General features: G+C 38.4%; 1 protein-coding gene across 4 annotated transcripts in view; it reads right to left on the reverse strand.

The window, feature by feature from the left end:
* TLN2 (talin 2) overlaps window positions 1-24,727 on the reverse strand; it is a 221,548-nt gene that overhangs the window by 113,740 nt on the left and 83,081 nt on the right. For 3 of the 4 annotated variants that reach the window (XM_075100095.1, XM_075100097.1, XM_075100094.1), the window contains exons 2-3: window positions 22,520-22,602; window positions 2,240-2,410 (exon numbers count right to left, since the gene is read on the reverse strand). In XM_075100095.1, the coding sequence (XP_074956196.1) occupies window positions 2,240-2,375 (136 nt within the window). In that variant the 5' untranslated portion in view covers window positions 2,376-2,410; window positions 22,520-22,602. The remainder of the gene's footprint in view (window positions 1-2,239; window positions 2,411-22,519; window positions 22,603-24,727) is intronic. The other variant, XM_075100096.1, reaches the window with a different exon arrangement.

The raw sequence follows: 24,727 nt of genomic DNA on the forward strand, positions 1-24,727 counted from the left end.
AATTACATCCATAATAACAATCTCAGGAAAAACTTGCATCTATTGCAGGCTAAACACATGCCAACTGATTCTTTCAGAATCACAAGTAAATTATAAAACTCTTATTGTCACAGAAGAACTAACCCAGGCTTAGGCTTCAAAGACTAAACTCCACATATACAAAGTGAAGGACCATGACTGTCAACTTAAGGACCATCCAAAGCATCTCTCTTGATAAACATTTTCATGAAGAATTGCTAGAGTACACTTCACTATCACAAACAGTGATCACTAACTGTTCATCATATAGGCCTGCTCTAATTGCAGTTCTACAGTTTAAGCTAACAGTTTTTTTTATACAAGCTGGCCACTGTGTGCACACAGCCTGTTAAAACAGCTTGGTGCAAGGACAGTACCTTGCTCACTTTCATCCAGGTGTTGGGACCCTCTGATCAGAAAGTCAGGTAAAAATAGCTACAATTTTTGGACAAAGTTGCATCTTTAAACATCACACATAGCAGCAATTTACATATAAGAGCATTTACATAAAGATCATTTACATTAAACATTGTTACTCATGCCAGTATATGCAAGAGCTTACACTTAGTTACAGATACACAATTTCAAAGGAAGAACCCTTCCAAAACCAACTGAATAAGAAGAAAAACTTTTCCCGCTGACATTAATTAATCATTCCACTGAAAAGTCAAGTGATCCATATGTACAGAGATATTTAAGACATTAATTCAGTACAGAATCAGTTAATGTAAAATTTCAGAATTTGTGCCTATAAATAGGTTGTGACCTTTAGAAGCATGTAAAAGTGCCTTGCACAGAGCACAGGATTACCAAGGAAGTACAGACCGTTCTGATACTCATTTCTGGGGGATGCATCCTAGTAATGAAAAAGTAGCAGCTGTGCAACTTGCATGTTATCATCACAGCCACCTTTGTGCCAGCACGCAAGCTTGTTGGAGAAGTGAAATGTGAGTGGCTGGCAGTCATAATGCAGAAAAATTGTATTTTCTGTTGTGGATGAAGTAGTTTGATCAGTCTGTACTGCACCTCTGAGTCTTCTGCTCTAACAGGCAAACGCACATTTTAACAGCAACAAAGAAAGGGAAAGGATATGTTAGTAACCTTATTTTTGTTCATCACTCAACTTCATGAAGTTGTTTGAAGTTCTTAATTTCACTGCAATCACGTATAAAGGAAAAAGCCCAGCTGTATAACCTGAGGAGAGTTACTAGGCTTTTCTATGAGGTTCATGATGTTTAGAGATATTTATTGCTCAACTTCTCTGAATTCAACAGCTGTTCAAAATAACTGCCTTGAGAGATCAATATGGTAAAAATGCACAGCTTTTATCTGAAAAATTGAAGATGTATTAATACACCTCCTAAGTACTCCTGCAAAGGAGAAGCATTTTGAAGTATAAGTAATAATGTCCACTATTGGTAAGTTTTTCTAGCAGTTCAGACAAGGTTTTTTCAAAACAGCTCTAAAGGTTGAGAGCTGTGCATAAAACTCAGTAAACTATCTGCTTTAAGAATTACATTCCAGTGGCATTATATACAGTACAGCACCAAAGGATTCTGAAGAATCTGCATTTTTGGACAACATTGACTATACTTAAACCAGAGCTTTTGTCCAAATGAAGACATATTTCACATTCTGCATTCGTCTAATTTGCTCAATAGTACAGAGACAGTTACATTTGACGTAGCAGCATTCTGAATATGGTATGCGTAGCATGGTCATGCTTTTATATATTAACCACTTCCAAACATTTCCCTTTGCACATTTTGGAGATGTCCAGCCATTCTTCTGCAATTCTTGTTGTTCCTTCTTTTGCTGAGGCACAAAATAAGTCAGCCCAGATTTCCCTAGAAAGCATTGCCACAAACATTGCTTTAAAAAGGTGATATCACAAAAAATTGCTCTCCAAGCAGGGAAAAAAATAATCTTTCAGGCAAACAAGCGATTTATTTAAAAAGTCAAAGTTCCACAAAAAATATCCTTTCTGGAAAAACCTCTGTCAGGACAGACAAAAGAAAAAGAGTGCAGCTACCTTCTGTCACCTAAAATCTGCCTGCGCTTTGTGCCTTTCACTTCAGAGCCTTACAATCTAAATAAAAAAAAAACCTGAACCCTCCAACTGGAAAGATAAATGGAGGAAGAACACACTGTAAAAAAACCATGGGTCTGGGTTTATTTTCCACCAGCAATTAACCCATTAAGGACAGATATAGGAACTCACCTTGCCCTGTTTGAGCCTCTGGCACTCGTTCACGAATAACTCGACAGGCATCATACACTGCAGTGGATGGTTCAAACTGCATTGTCTTCACTACGTTGCATTGGCGGACACAGATCTTCAAGGAAAGAGCTACCATGGTGTCAAGTCACTTGCAAGTTCCTACTAAAGTATCTGAAAAAGCAGTAATGGCATTATTGCTTATATTTTTCCATTTAATGCTTTAATATATTCAACTTTCCGTTAAAAAAAATTAAGTTAGTTCAGTAGAATTATATGTATTCAAATGCAGCTCTATTAAAAGTCTCATTAATATCATCAAGCTAGAAACTATCCAAAACATGTATTTTCCTTTGGAAATTCGTTTTCCAAAAACTTTGGAGTTTGATACTTCGTCTGAGGTACGTCAAAATGATGCATCGGAAAACAATACACTTATTGGGTATATTGCCAACATATTTACTACTGACAGAAAATTATTTTTCTCTCACCACAACTTTTTATGAGACCATTTAGATTAGCCGGTAACTAACAGCTTAGAACAACTATTTAAAAGAAAGCAGAATTTTCTTAATACAAAACTTCTCCTTTCTGAAAATTTTAAAATGTGCAATATACCATGTTGTAGTTTTTCTCAAGCCTCCACATAGATCTGCTAAATGTTTTTATCCTGTTGCGCAGCTACCCAGAGCTTCAAGAATGAGCTATTTTTCATTTCAGTTCTATTTCAGAAACTTCACTGAACTTGACAGCATTTGTCTACAGAAACAAGAAGCTACAGATTCTTTTGGTTTTATTTCATTTTATAGATAGTCTGGGTTTTGTCTGAAGTGTCTTCCCTTGCTGTCATAACACTCCAAACCACTCTTCCATCATTAGACTTTCCACAGTGATCTCCAAGATCTCTTCAGAACTGAAGTCTCTTCTGCATAAATACAGAATCTACTAGAATCCCCAGATCCGTTCTGCATAAATTCATATATGCATATTTTAAATAGGAGGATGTGAGATTCTATGGACTACTGCCACCGATGATAATTTGTGCAAGACAAATTCCAATATTTAAACAAATGCTTAAACCCCGCTTGTGCATGTTTTACAGCCCAGATACTCAGTACAGTACTGTTTGGCAAAGTCACTTTAAGGAATAGGGAGGAATGACCATTTACATTTCAACAATGCACCGATGCATCCCTTCTGAAAGACACAGACAGCAGACAAATAATTTCTCTACCAGTAACACTTAGAAGCAGCTTTGGCTCCAAGATGCCATCCTCCTCCATATTTTTATGGCAGACCATCCATCTGCCTTTCAAAAGCAAGTCATCCTACTTCAGATTTTTTAGTACTTCCAAGACCACTCACTACCAATACAAAATACTAGATACAAGACTATATATCTGACAAAGGAAAAGGGATGAATGAGTGAAAAAAATTACAAGAAACATCAATGTACACACCTCAATGCTCTCCTAATCTATCGGTGTCTGTTAACAAAACAATCTGTATTTTGAACCAATAGTTCAAGGCAGAGGTCTGATAAATAAATGAAGATTGCTCCCTACTACCAAATACGAGTTCCTAAAACCCATCCAAAAGGTCTTTACACTTCAGAAGGAGTCTCCTTCCCTGGAGACATTCAAAACCTGTCTGGACGTGGTCCTGTGCACCCTGCTTTAGGTGTACCTGCTCAAGCAGGGGGGTTGGACAAGGTGATCTCCAGAGGTCCCTTCCAACCCCTACCATTCTGTGATTCTGTGATTCAGTATAGCAGCAGCACAAAATAAACACAAGACAAAAAAATAAATCTCTGCACAGAGATTCACCATAATTGGGTTCAGTTTAGCACTTTATCATTTACACATAAGCAAAACTCAGAGCATTACAAAAACAAAAATATCCCAGGAAAACACAGATTGGAACAGTTTTTCACCATCCAGGATGGTCCCAGAAAGAATAATTATGTTCATGTGTGCTTATGTGCACTAATTAAGAAAAAGAAAAAAATAAAGGTGGCACATGGAACAGCAGGAAAAGAGACAAATCAGCTCGGAAGGCAGTTCTAATTTGCAGGTGACCTCTGAAACCTGGCTGTCAGCTTACAGTGTGGTAAGGTGAGCCACAATTCCTGCTTCCTCCTCTGTCTGGTCAATGCGTCAGAGCAGGGCCATTACAATGCAAGCCTCCAAACTCTCTCTCCCCACTATTTCCTACTCCTCTTAAAAAGACAAAATGATATAAAGTGACACCAGTGAACAGGTAAGTTCTAGAAAAAGCCTTCCTTTCCTCTTAGCTTTCCATGCACCTGAGGGTAAGAATTGCAAGCCACACACATCACATCTTCAGAGTTCATCTGATTATCTTGTCTTTTAAGAGGCAAAATAGATACTGACCTTTTCCTATCAACATTCCCATGAACAAGCTACAGTCAACTTCTGGTATGAATGACTTTGGTTAAAGGAAACCAGTCATTCAGAAAAAGGTGTAAGCACATAGATCATCTTTTTAATAATTGAGTAGAGGCATTAAAAGAGGTCTCCTCTTTTCTGCTAACATATAAAGGAGTAATACAGATGACTGAATCTGTATTTTGTGACCTTAAAGCAAAGTGAATACAATACAGTTGCATGAGCACATTGCAACACCTTCTGAAAGACTGAACTAAACTTCTTCTAAGGTAGAAAATAGGATCCACCTGAAAGATCTTTGTGTGTAATGATACGATTGACTGCTTTTTGGTACAGAATACTAGGCAAGTGACTGAATAGTCAGAAATTAGCACATGTCTTGAAAGTTTCATGCCATAGAAATCCTGTAGCACCAGCACTGACAGTAGTGGGTCTCGTGTAAGTTACGGTGATGGAACATTATACTTCCTATTTATAGCTGAATTTTTTACCATTTCAGAAAATAAGGTTTTCTTTTAAGGCAAAGGGTCACAAGGTTATGGCATGAAAATGGACACAGTCACTGCAATCAGAAAAATCTAATTAATCTTTTAGTAACCCTTTTATATGTAACACTCAAAAATGGATTTTAAAAAAGGGCACTAACTCACATCAAGGAATGAAGAAAAAGTGTCAAATTAAAAACAAATGGTGAAGACTAACCATGAAACTTTAACTGGAAAAATGAAAAATAAATTGAAATATTCTGGTAAAGTTATCGTGATTTTGCAGTTTGTACTGTTGCTTTTAATAGGTTAGCATAAATTTAGCAAACCAGAGAATTCAGATAAAATTTGATCTCACCTGTGAGATCCAGAACAGAGCAGGTCAGAGTTAGAAAGCAGTTTAGCTAGTACAGCATTGTGTCACACTCTCGATAAGTTGAAAAAGAAACAAAGGCCCCATTTCTTAAAATTTAGATTTAAAAAGTTATTTTAAAATACATTAAGTAGTTTCTCCCCTTGTTAATATTTTCACTTTGTCATTGTGCACCACAGAAACAAAAAAACATGTGTGTCGGAAGGAACCTCAAGAGGCAGCCTAGCCTAGTCCCTTGCATTGCAAAATCATTCCTCCCAAGGCTGTCCCTGACAGATGCTCATCTAATCCATTCTGACAAAGCTCCATTGAAATGGAGTCCACAACATCCACAGGGAAGCTGCTCCATTTTTCTTTTTCCTACTTCTACATTTTGGGTGGTCCCCCGCTACCCACCCAGTTTTTCAACCTAGGTATTCCACTCTGCCAAAGAACCTTTTTGCCCTGCCTTACATAAACTGACATGGCAAATTGATCCTCATCATTTTTAACACAATTCTACAAGTTGGGAACCTGTTACTGTGTCCTTCCAATGCTCCTCCTTTTTTTCAGGGTCAAATTCAACTCTTTAAAGAAGGAAGGACCTAAATACATCAGTGGTCTGGCTCCTTCAACTCAGTGCTTTGGGTTTCAGAGACCTCAAAGGATGCTTCATTCAAAAAAGAGCTTATGAAAAGAGCCTATGAGTTATCAGCTTCCTCCAACACTGTGTTCTCAAACTTCAGAGAAACGTTTACACCTGCCTCTTCCAAATTACCCTCAGGCCTTAAACATCCCCACTTGGCTTTCAGTAATAACTAGGACAGACAGTTTCCATCTCCTGGGTAACAGCCAAAATAGGACAGCTGTTTTTTTCTCAAAAGAAATAAGAACTTGGTCAAGAAAAAAAGCTGAAATCACTGAGAAAAAAAAGGGGAAAATGTCTTCTGTGTTCCCTTTACCATGTTCTATACATTGATTCACATCACTTTTAAATACTTCTCTGTGCAGATAATGGACTGTTGCTGCTCCCCAACATCACTCAGCCTCTGGAATGGCTGACCAAAAGTCAAAGGGTTCCTGGAAATTAAGAAGATTTTGGAAGGAATGGTTTGCCTGGTATTAAGTCTAATGCTCTGTGAGTAATGAAGTAGGTGATTTCTAATTCAGACTATGACTGATCTGTGCTTGCAAGGCTGGAGACTGAAATAATAAATTATGGATCTGACAGGTCTGGGAGAGGTAGCAGCAGCTCTGAGCTTTTATTAAAAAAAACACAGATCATCAGTGAGAGAACCAGGTGCCTGCATTTAGATATCTTGAATGTGTACATCAAGGCCTCAAGTTGAACCATCGCAGTGCTCAGGTTCTGGGAAATCCCAACAAAACAAGATTAGAACCAGTGGTTGAATCAAAATGCGCAGGCTTCTGTGTGCTCACAGAGATACCTTAAAAACAAAGCAAACAAGGAAAAATATTTCAGATGTATAAACCCCAAGATACTATCAAGTGCTAAAAAATAAGACATAAGAATGAGGCAATATTAAGGTTCTTTAAAGTAACTTCAAGCTGGATGAACATCTGCCATTCTGCCTGCAGTTGAGTTATGGTGTAACCACGGCAGCAACCAGCACCCCTTCAGCTCCACAAGTTAACAGTTCCTCTCACAGCTGTCCATGTTTCTGTGTGCATAATCACCATTCTCAACCAATTCTGACACTTTTTTTGGCAGGGTGGGGGGTGGGGGGTGAGGGGGTGGGCAGTGGCCTTTGTGCATTTGTGAAGAATCTTTCCCTTACTTTTTGACAGAACTGGGTTATGGAGTGATTATACACATGATTTGCCAGAACATCCAAGGCAGCAGTACTCTCCAGCAGAGGAGCAGGAGTAAGGTAAAGAATGGTCACTATCCCAGCTGGGTCACCATAGCCTCTGGTCACTGGGCAGGATAAAGCTTGCAGCAGGCACCTGCACTTCCATTTGCACAGCCTTACTTCAATTCTTAGCTGAAGTTACTGTATCCTTCCAACAAACTCCCTGCATAGACACATTCTCACAAAAGCTAGAGCTAGGATGCTGTTACAGGTGTGGCTTTACAAGCAGATACTTACTCAGAGAACAGTTAAAGATTTTTCTTTGACAATCTCTGCATTAGAATAAATTTTCTGAAATTCTAGGGACCAATATTTCCAAAAACAAACATCTCTTCATCTCTTCTTCTTTGCTGAAGTAGCTATATAGATCTGAACATTCTATTTTCCCTGAAACAAATTTGTAAAATGCTTTTGTATCAATTTTTTGATACAAAATAAGCCAGAAAACAAAGGTAACTATGGACAGCAAGTCACAAAATAACAAATCAAACAAAATCTTTAATATTTATTTGTTTGAGACATGCCCCCAAAGTAACAGGAAGAAAGTCGATGTCAAAGCATACCTGCCCTTATCTTCCACTGGAAATTAATTTAAAATTGCTTTTCCTCCTGGTGTCATTCGAGAGGAGCAAACCAGAACTATGCAACACCTAGCAGTATGCCCAGAGCTGAGTTACATACTCTTTTCCTCATATCATACTGCACCTCTTCCTTTGTCAGTCCTAACGGTAATTTCTACACGCTGTGCTACCACAGTAAGAAGTAAATAGCTTTGCATGGATTTAATCTCCAACTTAGTCCTATAGCTTGGCTGTCTCCTGTTGAGGGACATCAATATAACTACAGAGCCAGCAGGAAATCTACTTTTCAGACAAACATTCAAGAGTGATTCGTGGCCCAGTTCTCTTTTCAGCAGAAGCACAGCATTCTGTAACACATGGCAAAGCCAACCTACCCAGCATTTGAATTAAAGCAATAACAATACGCTACAGCTGTTGGAGTAACTATATTATAGTGTGAAATCAGTAAATAATAAAACCAGAAAACATCAACTGGAACTTTAACGAAATTGGTGAAAATTAACCCCACAGTTCAATGATGCCAAACCAGTGCTGTAATAGGATTAAGGGGTACCCAATTTTAAGTATGTATAAATGCTGCATGGTTACAGGTGCTCTTTAGTCAGGCCCGTACTGCAATCCCCCTTCCACAACTATGAACTCCAGGAAACCAAACTAGTGGGACAAGAAATGTATATCTTCCAGATTCCCCCCAGGTGCTCTATATCTCCCCTCCCAATAGATGACTGGCACCAACTAGCACCAACAGTAACTCCCTCTCTTCCTAAAAATGTTCCTGAACGTGGATAAAGCAGCATGTCAAGGATTGGCACATCCTGACAAACATGCAGGTCCTTCGTACTTACTGGAATAGTTTGCATGAAAACTACTAAAAAGTAGTTTACAGAAAATGCGTTGTCTAATTCTAGCTACCATATTACGTCAATACATTGCTAATAAATCTGGATGACCAGACCTAATGTTTTACAACACTTACTGTAGTTGCTGGCTCACTCTGCCTACCAATTAGATAAGCAACACAGCACCAAAATACAATGAAAAAAATACAGATTTCCTAGAAATGTCAGCCACAGTTACTTGCAGTATGGGATAGCACTAAAATATTCTAAATAGTTGGCTTTTAACAGCGATGAAGTTGGAGAATTTTTTTTTAACTCACGATGATACACCAAAGGTTTCCCAAATCACTTTCAGCACAGTACTAGATGTGCACTGCTGATGTATCTTCACTAATTTGTTTGTGCTACTCCATGGCCAAAGTGTTTTCTGTTAACAATAACAAGAGGTGGAACAGGTAGCTATAGTCCCTTTTCTCCATAATTTCTTCCTTCTTTGTACAGTATGCACACCTTCTTCTTAGCTTGTGCACAAAAAGAGCTCATGGAAGTGTTCGGGACCCTAAGGAGCAGCCTACCCAGTCATTCTCAAGCATATTTCAGGAAAAACTCTACATTATTTCTCTCCTGGGGAAAATATTTCTAGAGCAAATGAAGTTCTAACGTATCAAAACTTGCTTGGAGAAAGTTTCTTTCCAGTGACTCCAGAAGTCAAGGTGAGCATGTTCAACTTATTCCATTCCCATTATTCCATGTGAGGGAGGTACCTCACAGGATTTTGTTCAAGAGGTACCTCAGCAGGCACTGCAAGGACGGGTACTAGAGCCCAAGCTGGAAGCATCTGCTCTAGCAAGAAACTTCTCAGTCTTTCTGAACATGAGAAGAATCTACAGGAAACCAAATGGTACCACTAAGGAATTTGAGGATCCTTTAGTTGTTGGTAAACTTCTCTGCTACTCCAACAAATTACTTTCCCAACCAGCTCCTAAAAAGACTTCTATAGCAGTACATAATAATGAGTTGTCTGCTGCTGGTGAATCCAAGTTAAAAGCATTAAGATGGATGACACCCGTACTGATCAAGTTCAGACTCGCCCTAGTTAGAAAGCTTATATGATTTTCATCGGGCTCATTAAGTGACTGCTGAATCAGTGCGGGATCCAATTCTGTGCTACTTTAGAAGTTTACAGGTCAAATCAATACTATGGATGTACATCTCAGATAACGTACAGTACATGTCTGTCCCACAACATCTTGCTCAGCTTAACCAGCATAATAAAATGACAATTACAGAAATTCCACAAAAGATTCCCAAAAAACTTAAATTGTACCTGAGAGCCCAGCTCTGCTAGACTAGGAAGGTGGCACTTACGTTACAACTACCTCACCAGCTGCTGTACGAAGAGATTGACTAAGGCAAGGGGGAGCAGAGTAATCTCGAGAAGCATTTTACAAGGACTCTCAAGTGACATGTAACCCAGGTTAAAAGGCTATGTCTCTGAATATTGACGAGGAAAGAAGTTTGCATTATATTATTCCAACAGGAATCAACGATCATCAAGCTAAAAGCGTACAATAAAACAGCAGAAGAATGGCTTACTGGATGCATGGGAGAAATGAGATTTAGAGGGGAGCCCAGTTAGTAAACACTAACCTCCATGATCATTCAACACTGACATCCCTGATTATTCACATACCCAACTGGCTTAATTTGTACTATTCCTACCCTAATATCTGTCGTGTATGGCAGCTGATGGGGCCCCAATGTTATCTGTATTTTTTTAACTACACTGCCAAGCAAACAGAGAATGCAAAATCTCAGCTTAATGCTATGAGGATATGAACACTTCTCTGCCTTCTATTTCACACCCTTGCCAACAGAGTGTTTGAAGTAAAACACAGTCCAAAAATATCTGCATTTCTAAACTAGGCAAATGTGGAACAGCTAACACTGACACTGTCAAATATGGACTACACCCACGCAGATAAAGGAAAGTTGCCACCGCCAGTGCTACGGTTAAAAGGAAAGCTCTGCTATGATTTAGTAGAGATCTGTCTCCCTGGTTCGTTAACTGGTTCATTCAGGCTTGAGCGAACGCAAATCTAGGTCATGAGACTGTCGCACTCTAAATGCCTGCATGAGTACATGCTACTATAGGCAAAGCTACATATTTTTATACTAGATTAACTTTGTAAGAAAAACCAGTGGGAAAAAAGTTCTCTATTCTTTTCAGTACTCCCACCACCCACCTGCTGGCAGAGGGCACCAGCAAAACAGGACATATTACATTTTCTGTTTTTCATGATGGTTGAACATCTAATTCTACTGCAACATACCAAATACTTGTTTAGTGAATTGGTACCTGGTAAGACCTCCTTAAGCAATAGGCACTCAAAAACACAAGCCTAGTTGTACCAATAGCTATGTTTGGTATTTCCAAAATTATGAATGCAAATGAAAGCATCATCCTTCAAAATCAAGTATGATGGAACCACAACGCAGGCAAGTGGGCAGGTGATTGCACAGGCATGGAGGGTAACAACACACATTTTACTACAAACTCATAATGGAACTTAAACAAGTTGTTCTTTGCTACTGTTGGCATCTTATGTGCTTATGTAAAAGGTTACACACTCCTCCTTTCCCAGGAAGATTGCCCTCTCTTTAGTGCTCCACTGCTGTCAGTTTATAACTCATTTATACTGCAATGGTCCTAAAGGTGCTTAAGGGGTGCTACTAATATGCTTTCCTAGAACACTAGGCTGATTCTCTATCAGAACATTTGTTAGGAGCTGAATGATCATCTATGGGTTGTATGCCTGAAACATAGGCCTGGTATGTCATAGCAAGGCCTTCATCATCAACTCGTTGATGGACAAGACACTGAAGATGTCATCATTGGTCAGCTGCTTTGCCATTCCACTGAGAAAAGTGCAGATAGGTGCTTCAGGGACAACTACCACTGATGTGCAAATATCACACTTGTAGAGACTGGGCTGGAAGTTGTGTCTTGTCAGTATAGAAGGAAGCAGTATGCACTCTTCTGGTGACCAGAAGGCAGGTAGGGGGTGGATCACAAATTTCCCTCTAATTAGCTCAAAGATGAAGAAAAGGGTAGTAAACCAATGGATGAGAAGTTGATGTTCTGAACGGGCAATAAGTACAAAGATACCACCTTGGGTTTTCCAAAAGTAGCCTGATGACCTCAGGTACCACATGCTGTCTGGGGCGGCTAGTCAGAACTCTTGAAGCTTGAACAAGCAACAAAAAACCATATAATCCTTACATCCATCAGTTATAATACAAGGAACTTGACACAGTACAGCACAAAACATTGTTTATTCTGCTTATAAATGTGCACAGACAATTAAAATGCAAGACCTCTTATATGACGCCCTCTGCCCCAGGAAAAGCCCTACTCAACCACAATGCCTGTACCACACATACCACACATTCTGATAAGCAAGTTTACAGTTAAAATCTTCAGGCATCTCAGGAAATATTCACAGCATTTATCTGTAGCATGCAATACTGAATCTGAAAAGCAAACTACTTGAAAAACAGCAAAATGAAGGTAAACTAGGGAAAAGTTTGAAATGCTACTGTGAAGAGTATGCTTTAATCATCAGTATTAATCATGCTGTTCTCAGTTCACACATTACAGTTGTACAGGAACAGCATCTATTTTGCTAAGAACCCAGCAAGGAAGTACCCTCAAGCAGAATTATGTAAGAGACCAAAATATTTGAGTCTAATTAAGAGTTATTTATAGGACAGTCAGCTTATTAGCAATTCAACTGCAGTTTGCTTCTTAAATCAAAAGGCATATCTGCAAACTAACTTGCATGAATATATCTTCAAAAGGAAGTATGAATTACAAGGGACTACAGGAGGAATGTCACTGTTCCAGAGTTGCAACAGCTTTTAGATAACAGAGGCAAAGAGCTTGACTGGAACTAGTTGTAACATAGAAGTCATTAGCCTCAGGAGCAGAAGCCTCCAATACAGCAGTTAATGACTAAACTCTTTGAAGAGGCACCTTCCAGGCTTTTGTTCTTACTTTGCAAGAACACTGCAGGAGAAAGCTGAAAACAGGTACCATGAGTTTCTGTAGAAATCAGAAGTGAATCAACATCCTTTTGCTAGGTTCCTCTCCAAATGAAGTGTTTCTGTTGTAGAGACAAGACGTTTTAAAGAGAGTCCTTGGGAGGACGGTAATAAAGATGTTCACAGATGCTAGGAGTATAATTAAAAGAGTATCTGAGACACAGAAGATATTTTTGTTTGGTGGGGTTTTGTTGGGGGGGATGGGTTTTCTTCAACTGAATAGAACCACTTCTAAGGTTAACCTAGGTCCTTCACAGGAGCTGCAACTTGCTTATAGTGGGATATATAGTGGGATATATACTTATACAGCTTCAAATATATTTTATGATTTCTGGTAATTTAAGAGCACACAGGTAAATTATAAGATAAAAAGAATAAACGCAGATTACAAATACTTTCTTTTCTGCAGAAGAGTTAAGCTTATATGAAACTGATTTTTGAAAGCAGCAGATTTGAGTATTTGAAACATTTCACCCACAGATTCTACATTGTGCTAACAATAGTAATAGGTTGAACTACCAAGTGGGCTGTTAAATCCAGGCTTGCACAGTTCTGTATATTCAGACTATTTTCAACTGCTGAAATGCTACAATGTTTTGACAGACAATTTTTGAGCTTTTACATCATGGTTTACAACCTCTGAGCACACTCACTTCAATGCTTTTATTTCACTGAATTAATTCAAAGCCACCGCTCAAATTCTGAACTACGTCTGCCATTCTTGGCAACTGCCCCAAGCAGGTAATCAACCTCTCTAAGTTGTTAATTTAGTCATTTAGTCATTATATGACACAGCTAGGATATGACCTCTTGGGTTCACCCTCCATGGTCTAAATATTACTCTGCATTTCCTTTTTTTTCTTTTTTTTTTTTAAAGTAACATACATAGGCAGAATTTAGAATACCTTATGAGTTATGTAAAGTAATATTATCCGCCCATTCAAAAGAAAAATCAGGCATCTTTCTTCAGGTACAGAAACAGTATTGCTAAGTTCCAGATAAAAGTGTCATGATAAATCATATAAGGATTCTTCTGTTGCTTTCCTCCCAGCCTCCTGAACATCACCTGATGCTGCCCAGGAACTTATTAATCATTTTCTTTAAGGAGACTGCTGTGAACAGTTACTTCACACATACTCCATCTGATTACATACCTTAGGGGACATGAAGGCAACTAATGGTCTGCTCTAGTTTCATATGACCTTTATAAACAACCTTCTTCATTCATTATGAAAGCTGAACTACTAAATAAAATAAAATCCACTTAGCTATTAAAATCACTGAAATAAATCCATCTTGATGATTTTCACAGAATCACAGGTGGGAAGGGACCTCAGGGATCATCTAGTCCAACCTTTCTAGGAAGAGCGCAGTCTAAACAAGATGGCCCAGCACCCTGTCCAGACGACCCTTAAAGGTGTCCAATGTGGCCGAGTCAACCACTTCCCTGGGGAGATTATTCCAATGGTTGACTGTCCTCACTGTGAAAAATTTCCCTCTCATGTCCAACTGTAATCTCCCCAAGAGCAACTTGTGTCCATTCCCCCTTGTCCTCTCCACGTGAGTCCTAGTTGCAAAAAGGGAGTCTCTATCTTCTTTGTAGCTACCCCTTAAGTACTGGTACATGGTGATGAGATCCCTTCTAAGCCTCCTTTTCTCAAGGCTGAACAAACCCAGCTCTCCCAGCCTATCCTCATATGGCAGGCTTCCCAGTCCTTTGATCATCTTGGTGGCCCTTCTCTGGACCCCTTCCAGCCTGTCCACATCCTTTTTGTATAGAGGGGACCAGAACTGTGCACAGTACACCAGGTTTGTCAAGCACTATCTGCCTTTAGTGAAGCCATGCTGGCTTTTCCCAATCACGTGCTTCATTTGACTTGTGAGGGCCCCAGGACGATTTGTTCCATAACTTTCCCAGGGATTGAAGTAAGGCTGATGGGCCTATAGTTACCTGGATCCTCCCTCAAGCCTTTCTTGTAGATAGGGGTAACATCTGTCATCCTCCAGTCCTCTGGGACATCCCCCGTTCTCCATGACTTCTCAAAGATTATGGAGAGTGGCCTTGCAATGATGTCAGCAATTAATTTAATTTGATTTAATTAATTTAATTAAAATTAAAAGAAACAACAACAGAAACGCAATGTAAAGGAGAACAACGAGAGGCACAAAACCCTGGGGGGGTGGGGGGGACACACCGCTGAAAGAAACCGCCCGCGACGCAGCCGCTCACCGCCCGCCGACCCGACGCCGCACCTTCCCGGAGCCACAAACTGCCCCCCCTTAATATACTGGTCATGGTGTCACATGGTATGGAATGAATATCCTATTGGCCAGTCGGGGTCAGCTGCCCTGGACACGGCCCCGCCCCTCCCAGCCTCCCACCGACACAGCAGAGCACGGGAAGCTGTAAAAGTACCCGACCATTACAGTGAAGAGAATTAACCCCTTCTCAGCCAAAACCAGCACATCCACCAGAATAATTCACTCATTTCTTCAGCAGTTGCATTATCCGTATATCCACATATATCCACAGCTATATCCATTGGAACTACCCCACAGGCTGAAAAAATGCATGGGAGTTAGAAGCCAAGACACTGGACACTTTGCTTAAGACTAATTAGAATACCTTTGAATGTTTTTTCAAAACTTGAACTATTACTTTCTCACTCCCTCACAGTAATCTGACTAAATCAGGTTTCAAAAAAACAAGTACACAGAAGAAATGAAACAATCCATATCAAGTGCAACAGCTTAACAGTTGCTTTTTTTTTTCATTAGCGTTATATAGTTCACTACAGCACACTTTTCTTTCCACCTAATAATACTTATTGGAGAGTTCAAAACAAAGCCAACCGCTATTTGAATCTAAATCATAATTAATTCAGTTATGTTTCTACCTCTTGAATACTCTTGTCTTGATCCCATCTACCGTACTATTATCCAGACAATTTTTGCTCACAACCAATCACAATTTGCAATCAATACGAGATTAACATAATTTCTGAATAAATCATGATTCGTTGTCAATTTTCTTGTCATGGAGATTGGAAGGTTTACAGAGAAGTAGTAAAAATCAACACAAAATTTGCATGTCTGCAAAGACAGCAACACTAATCCAACATACATCGCTCACTAGAAAGGTGGTCACATAGAACTGTGATAATTTCATCATATCCTGGCAAATGCTGGGCAAGTATATGCAAGAGTTTACACACACTCTACGACTCAAATAATGCCTTTGTATAACATGTGAAATCAAAAAAACAGCAGATCATGCAATCTCTTTCCAACACATTTAAATAGCTACCAAAAAAAGTGCTTTTCCTGCTCTTCCAACCTCCATCACGTACTTGAGAATTACTATGAATTCAGTTACCATAGTTTACCAATCTAGAATACCAATGAATTTGCAGATGGTATTGCACCAAGCTTGAATGAGCTTAGTGCACGCTCCTTTCACTTACTGATGCTAACAACTGAAAGAGGAGGAAGAACGGAAGAAAAAACAGGGTCTCAGTACCTAACCGTTTCATGCTGTCTCAAAGGGTGAATGCTAGTTATAGGGTTTTTTGTTTTTTTTTTTTAAAAATCAGGTTTCTGGTAGAGACATTGGACTTCTCTGTGCTTTTTGATTACTGTCTTTTTTTAGTTTGGTTGGTTTTGTTGTTGTTTTTTTTTTTTAAATATGAACACTTTTTCAACAGAAAAAAGAAACAGGGAACGGCTAGTCAAAAGAACTTTGAGTAAAACTTGTAGAGAAAAAAAGCGTAGATGAGGAAAGCAACAAGACCTATAGCAATAGGCAGAAGGCTCAGTTACTACCAGAATCACCGATGCTAATGAAAAACAGAAAAGCTGAGCAAGGACAGAGCACTAGCACTGTCAAATCAGCATCTCTGACACAGCCACAAAACAGGAGAACATAGGACTGAGACACATGAAAAAGCTAATGTACATTAGAGTGAATGTTTCAAGCAAGCAACACAGCATTCATTTCACTCCAGCTTTAAAAGTACTCATACCCCCAAGGTAAAAAGCTCACAACTACTGGATAAAGAAGGGAGGAAGTTACAGGTTGGTGTAATCCTTACAAAAATTTCTGAACGTGTTTAAGTTTGAGAAAAACCTAAATCTCTGAAGAGACCACGATCAAACCCCAAAGCAACTGCTACTCCTACAACAGAGACAGAAAGGAAGAGATCATAAAACACTGCTGAACTTTTAACAGGGTGTAACAGTGTGTGCAAACATTACATGTCAAATAGATTATACTTAGCCTAGCACACTGCCAACTGCATGCTAATCTAAGGTCAAACTTCCTCCTACATCAAATGGGCTCAGAACAAGACTCTGGCAGCAACCTTACTGAAAAGCTCGAAGTCAACTTGGCAGACTTCAAATGGTTGAGAGCCTGAATTCAGATATTCCATTATTTTGCTTAGCAAAGCCTATTTCAGGATGTACCTAAGACACTGAATGATTCTTGTGTCTTGTAACTATTAGCTCTCGTGTCTTAGAATGCGTTACGTACACAGAGCAAGAATATACCAGATATATGCTATATATATGCAAGAACACACTCATTCTACATCTATATGCATAGACATGTGTATATATATGTATATGAACACACACACTTGCACATAAACAACTGAAAAGACAGGATGTCAGATAGGCTAGTATTTGTGACATAGGTATAAATTCGTAACAAAAACAAAATGCATTGAACTCCAGTTACCACTGTCATTTAAAAGGCACTATGCAGAAGAGGAGTACTGAGTACATTCTCCACAGAAACCATCCCTCCAGAAGACTCAGTTTCTTAAGTCAGAATAAAATGGACCTCCTCCTCCACCTCAGTTGATTGTCAACAGCATCGATGTAGAATGCAGTTCAGTGGGGAAATTCATAGATCAAACAGGACCACAAAGGAATCAACACCATCTTGGACCATTACACATCATTCCTATTTCGTTGTAATGTTCTGCACTACATACAACCTCCTAAAAGATTTAAGCAACCACTCTTTGCAAGGTACACAAAAAGACCAGAAAGCAATAAGAAAAGTTACTGCACAAAAAGAAGCGCTTGTTTTCCAAGTGCAGGTGGGAAAAATAGTCTGTCATTGTCACTGCTTCTGTTGATTATAGCCAGCAGCAAATGGGAAATCAATCTGGGAATCAACTTACAACTACAGATATCATTTACTGCCTGAAGACATGATATTCCAGCTAGGGCTTCCACTTTTTTCAGCTCTGATCAACATTTGACAGTTACTATTTTGGCTACCTAGAAGATACTCACCAGGTAGCCCCTCTACAAGACTAAGGATTTTTTACTTAATGACTATTTAGTTGCGAATCAGAGGAATGTCTTAAATGCAGATAGTCAGAAGTGTTTGAGGTGGTCCTGCAATGCAAGCAACTGAGCTGCAAATCAGGGACGGACACTGACTTACTCTCCCTAAGGGGTTTCTACCTGCAAACAGATTTTCCATTAAAAAATGGTCTTATGCTAAGGGAGGCTACAATAAGTAGGGCAACAAGATTTCCCAGTTGGAAATTTCACAGATTCACCAACGATTTTAAACACACAGTTTGAAAATACCTCTTTCTCAGAACACATCCTTAAAGGGAAAAATCACAACAAAGTGACTTTACAGCAACTTGTTTAAAAGACAAGTAACAGCCGAACACCTCTTTTTCACTCCAATATAATTAATGTTTCTGATTTCCCAGCTTCAGGGAAGAGTTCAGTGTTAATTTCTGCAGACAACATCATACAGACAAATTGGCAGAGTTTTCATTTTTATATACTTTCTAGGGTGTTCCCAGCTCTTACTCCTGTGCCAAAACTTTCATTTTTACTACTGACTTCCACAGTGAGTTTCAGGCAATTCTGAAAATAAATCTATGAAACAGACAAAATCTATTTTAAAAAAATCTATGAAATATAAGACAAAAAAATATGACAACACTTGGATAAATAACAACATAGGGGACAGCTGTACATGGAGATTTCTTCTTTCCATCACTCCAAGTAGCTACAGAATCACAGAATTCTGATTGTCATGAGACATTGGCTCAACTTGCCACCCAGCAAACGGGCCTTGCCTGGAACCAGCACTTCTGAGAAAGAGAAGACTGTTCACAAGGTCCTGATGTCATGCTCTAAATTTTCTGTTTATTTTCTTTTAAGGGTTTAAATGAGTTTTAAAAACAATTCCTAACTCAAAGGAATAATAAGTCCAACAGAATCCCTAAGTCTAAGCTGCTATTAACACCATGAAAATTCAACAAGGTATTTAAAATTATAGAGTATGTTATTAATATCTTCCCCTTAACTTTATACTATAAAAACATAAGGAGGGGTTTATTTCTAAATAGAAATCCCTATCTGATCTCATCAAGTTTATCTTCTTCTGCACACAGTGCAAAGCACTGGATGTTTTCAAGCACACTGTTTCTGTAGCAAACAACGAAACCCAGTGTATATGGGCAAGAGGTTATGGTAATAATGAAGATCTGTAAACTATTTTGGTATCTATTACCACCTGAAAAGGAACAAATAAACCACAACTGTAGAAACACATAGCATGTTCTCAATCAAACTATTTGAGAACTCAGCTTCATTTTTACAAACACTTGTGTTAGTAACAAGGTATTAAAGGGATTGACATGGTAAATAACATGTTTAATGATACACCAAGTGTCAATTTTAGAAGTACTACTTGGCTTTGATATACTATTTATATCTTTAGGTGTGTGTGCATACAAACATACTAATGTTACATAAATAGAGCATATTTGTGCGTGCATGTATGACACAAGCACATGCACACATACATGCCCAAAAATCATCATGGCTTTTAAGCATTGCATATCATTGAGATGGTTTCCAATTGAAAAGGGACTGAAAAGGAATACACAATTCCCTAATATGCTGTCCAGTGCAATGAGTGCAGTCAAGGTCAAAACCCTCCTCCTACTCTTCCTCCCTCCACTATCACCACTGACTGGCTGACTACTTTAGCTGTAAAAGTAAAACCTTAACAACATGCATCAAGCACTTAAAATAGAACCTCTTTATAGTTACTGGAGGCTCAGCATTGTTAATCAACTCCAGTTGCAACAGACTGCTCATGGGATTGCTCTCACTGAATTATATATTTACAGTCTAATACTACAATACTTCAAAAATTTGAAGTAATCCTATCCATGGACCAGGAGCAGAAGGATATAAAGAAAATATTCAATGGAAAAATTTGAAGTTAAAACTTCAGTATAATTGCTGACACTAGTAGCATTACCCCACTGGTTTTTTGGAGGGACGGGGCCTACTACCACAGTTAATAAAAGAAATGCCACGAAACACTGATTTTTACAAGATATTTATCTAAACATCTTTAGAATTAAGCATTGTGCTAAATCTTATATTATGTACCTAAATGACGTACAGCATTCATCCAACATTACACAATTTAAAACTACACTAGAGTTCTTCAGCATAAACATGAGATTAATTGACCTACTTTTTCAAGTCTTCTACATTCCTCTTACTCTTACAGAAATGTTCCATTATAGGGAAAAATCCTTTTATGCTATTGTAATCTAATTGCTTGTGCAACTCCAATCCTTTCCCTCTAAAGCTTACCTTACTGTAACAACTAGGCAAGACAAAAGTGAAATGTTTTCTTGTGTAACGCTTTTCTTGCTTTCTACAACCTAAACCCACACCACTATTTCCCAATTCACTCCATATTTTGCATTAAAACATCAAATAGATTTCCTCACAATTCTAAGCTCTATTTACATCCTATTCTCTTGGTAAAAAACATACAATTCATTTTAAAAAGGGGGCAGAAAGCACCAAAATAGTGAAATTAAATATTGAAACTCACCACGTAAGCCAAGTATTAAAAACAGGAATCTAACCAGTTTTGGGAGGAGTCTCAGTTTTATTGCAGTTTCCTACTTGCTTATTATGTGCTGTGTCACAACTGTTCTCCACTGGAGTGCCTGTTTCTTGTGGAAAACATGCTACATCAGTTGCTTTAAGTGCAACTTCATTGTTTAAGTGGTTCTATTAACAAAACCTGAAAGGAACGCCCTGTTTAGGGTTTAGGACACTGTTCAGGGAAAGAGACATGGATGCTGCCATTGATTTGCCTAGATCATCTTTCCCCTGAGACTCTCTGCTTCCCCACCCATATTTGACAGAACCAGCACAGGCCTTCGACAACACCTTCTTCCATTAGGCAATGCTTTTCTTGAACTATGCTGTCGTGGTTCAGCCTCAGTCAGCAACTAAACACCACGCAGCTGCCTGCTCACTCCCCCCACCCCTGTGGGATGGGGAAGAGAATCGGAAGAGCAAAAGCACAAAAAAAACTTGTGGGTTGAGATAAGAACAGTTTAATTATTAAAATAAAATAATAAAGATAATAATATTATGATAATAATAACAATAATGATAATATAATAAAAAGGAAAAGGGAAAAAACAGAAACACAAACAATACAACCGCTCACCACCCGCCAACCGACGCTGCCCGTCCCCCAGCTGCAACTGCTGCCAGGCCCCCCCGGCCAGCTCCTCCCAGTTAACATACTGGGCACGATATTACATGATATGGAATATCCCTTTGGCCAGTTTGAATCTGCTCTTAGCTGTGCCCCCTCCCCTCATGGCTTCTTGTGCACCCAGCAGAGCATGGGAAGCTGGAAAAGTCCTTGACTAGTACAAGTGCTACCCAGCAACAACTAAAACATTGGTGTGTTATCAACATTGTTTTCATACTAAGTCCAAAGCACAGCACTGGGCCAGCTGCAGTGAAGAAAATTAACTCTGACATATGTGAAACTAAGTTTAAACTACTTAGGAGCTTCTCCCATTCAAGACAACAGTTATATTTTGCTAAGCCTCAATAATCTTAGCACTGGCAAATTAGGAGAGTTGAATGAAAAATTTCAAAGAGAAGTTAGTTATGCACTGCTATTTTAATGAAAGTAACAAGATTAAATATTATTTTCTTTCATTTATGCTGAAGGGAGCTAGAAAACTTTTCACCTGATTGTTTATTTCCCCTAAATAATGGCATCAATAAGAAGTTGTAATTTCTTGTTTGGTTCACATACAAAAAAGATGAAGGTGTCTCTGAATAAGTAATTTTAATAATAAACCAGTTTACTGTATTCTCACTTGAGCAAGTTCTTCCAGTGCTGATACAGCAATTCAGAAAGCAGTCATTAAATAGCCTTTTGACCATTTTAATCTTTTTCCATGTGTTCCCAGAACTGAAATTGTATACATCAGCATGTTCTTGTACTTACAAACTCCACAAAGCCTTTTTTGAGAGTTTTAGCCCACAGAAACTGTTTAAAAATAGTCAATAGCTGTAATGGCCGGGTTAGTCTCCCGCTTTAATGGCAATGTTTACTTGGAGCTTCAATATTCATGGATGACATTTATTTTTCAGCTTGATTTCTCTCTTCAAACACAGCCACAGCTGTATACATTTAATGTATTCTCTAACAAAAGTATTACACTGATATATACAGGCAGCAGATAAAAGTTTTTAACTACTGTAGGACATTTTTTGTCATTATATGCAGAACAAAGGAAATTCAATAGAACCTTACCTCAAAATTAAACTTCATTTAATAGAAAATAAGCTTGTCTGAAAGTACTGCTTGACCATGTGGAATGCTTCCAGTAACCAGGTCTGTAACACAAGATACAAACAAGTTACTTTCTTATCCTCAGCCCATTAATCTCTAGTTTTAAAGTACATTCTGCCAACACACTGGAAAGGAAGCAACTAAGGAAGTTTTAAGTTTCCTTTTCTCTTTTGGAGTCAGAATTCACATGCCAAAAAAAAGAGCTTTAAGTTCAAGAAAATAGAAATCAACCCAGGCTTTTAAATTACTCACACTTAAAAGGTCATAATAAATTAACTCTGAGTTTAGAGAAGTAAATACTTTTAAATTGTCTAGTTGCTTAACAAAAAAACTTGCAGCAAAAGTCTGGGGGTTAACATAAATGAAACAATCGCACTGACTTCTCAGAGATGTCTATTTTGCATTAACTGCTTTTCTGTGGTTTACAGTCTCTGTGTGGAGTTACTTGGTAGAAAACAGCGCAGCACAAGCCTCTCCAGGCAATTTCCCTTCACAGTGAACCTCCTTCTGAGAGTATGATTGCAGGAAAATAGTAATAAAATTAATAGTTCTGTTTTGTTTTTAGAGGTTGACAGAAACTTATTTCAAGGTTTTGGTTGTTTTGAGGAGGTGGGCTTTATTGTTTGGGTGTTCTTAAGTTTTTTGTTTTAGACTTCGTTTTCTTTTTTCTTCTTAGGATTCTTAGGATCATTTGTTAGTTTTTACTCTAAACAAAAGCTAATATAGCATACAGGTTTAATACTAATCTCATGAGGATGGACAAATCAGTTTGAACACTGAAATAAATAGCAATTTATCAATTCCCAACCCCCAACCCCACACTCCTATGAAATAAACCCCACCTTTTCTTCAAGCATCTTAAAGTTTACAACACTGATCGCTTCTCCAGGCACACTAATGTATCTGGACAAATAGAAGATGGCCTAGATCTTGCTGCTAGCAAAGGCCTGTATATGTTCTGTGTGTGCAGACTGTAGTTACCCTAGGCTTTTATCCCACTTTTAGATCTCTCAGTGCACCCTCTTACAGCAACCAAAAAATTCAGATTAAGTTCTGATCCACAACAGCTATCCAAATTTGAAACTAGTTTATGTATCAATTTACAAAGGCAAGGAAGTTAAAGTTACACATGTAACAAGGAATACCTCTTAGTATGCAAGTATTTCTATTACAGTAACGTGCCAAAGTCCTGTTCAGTACAGCCCATGAGTCACTTGCAACACCAATACCTTCCTTCATTTTCAGTCCTTTGTTGACAAAGACATCAGAAACCCTTTCAAATCCCCAAGTTGCAAGAGGACCAAGTACCAGCTGGAAACATCTTCACCTCTACTCAGAGCCTTCATCAATTAAGACCGACACTTACCAGACTTATATCCAAAAAAAGCATGTCTTAAGAACATACCACATCTAGGGGACAACAAACCTGATGTAGCAGGGAATGAAGTGACCATCTCAGTATTGCTTCTTTCTAGTTATACCTGACAAAATAAATTTGCCAATTCAAGTCATGCTGTTCGTTTACCATTGTTGTGATTTAAATGGTTAGGAAACAGCTTTGAAATCTGCTCTTTTCAGATGCAGTTCTATAACAGAACTGTTCCTTAGAAAAACAACAAGAAAAATCAGTTCTTGTTTTCAAGGTATAAACCAAATATGGTGAACTAGAATTTTATTTTTCTGTAGTCTATCAGGAAGGTCTATCTATTCATATAAGTGCTCATCAGAGATGTGACTGGGAAGGGAAAAGGTGAAGGAACTGCTCTCAACATTTTACATTAAGGGAAGGAACAAAACAATGCATTGCATATACTACCAGAGCAGCCTAATGAGCAGCATACCATGTTTCAAAATTACAACTTCATTTAAAATAGTGGAATTTCAGTTATCTGAATGTTTAACAGTAGAAAAATTAATGTATCTTGTGGAGTCTGAGAAAAACAAAAATTGCTTATACTATGTTATATTTTAAGACTAGCTTGAACAAATGCAACTGTGGAAGGAACATTCATTTTCAAGTGGGTTAATTACTGGTGAAGTAGCCATATAGTTTTTATTTACCAATTGGAGCTAAAGAAAACCTAAAAACTATTAATCACTGTTTTTCTATTGTCCTCACTTCCTGGAATGTAGTCAGAGATAGAACTCAACTGCCCAAAAGCCCAGTCA

Source organism: Phalacrocorax aristotelis, chromosome 7, assembly GCF_949628215.1.
Source record: "Phalacrocorax aristotelis chromosome 7, bGulAri2.1, whole genome shotgun sequence".
Lineage (NCBI taxonomy): Eukaryota > Metazoa > Chordata > Aves > Suliformes > Phalacrocoracidae > Phalacrocorax > Phalacrocorax aristotelis.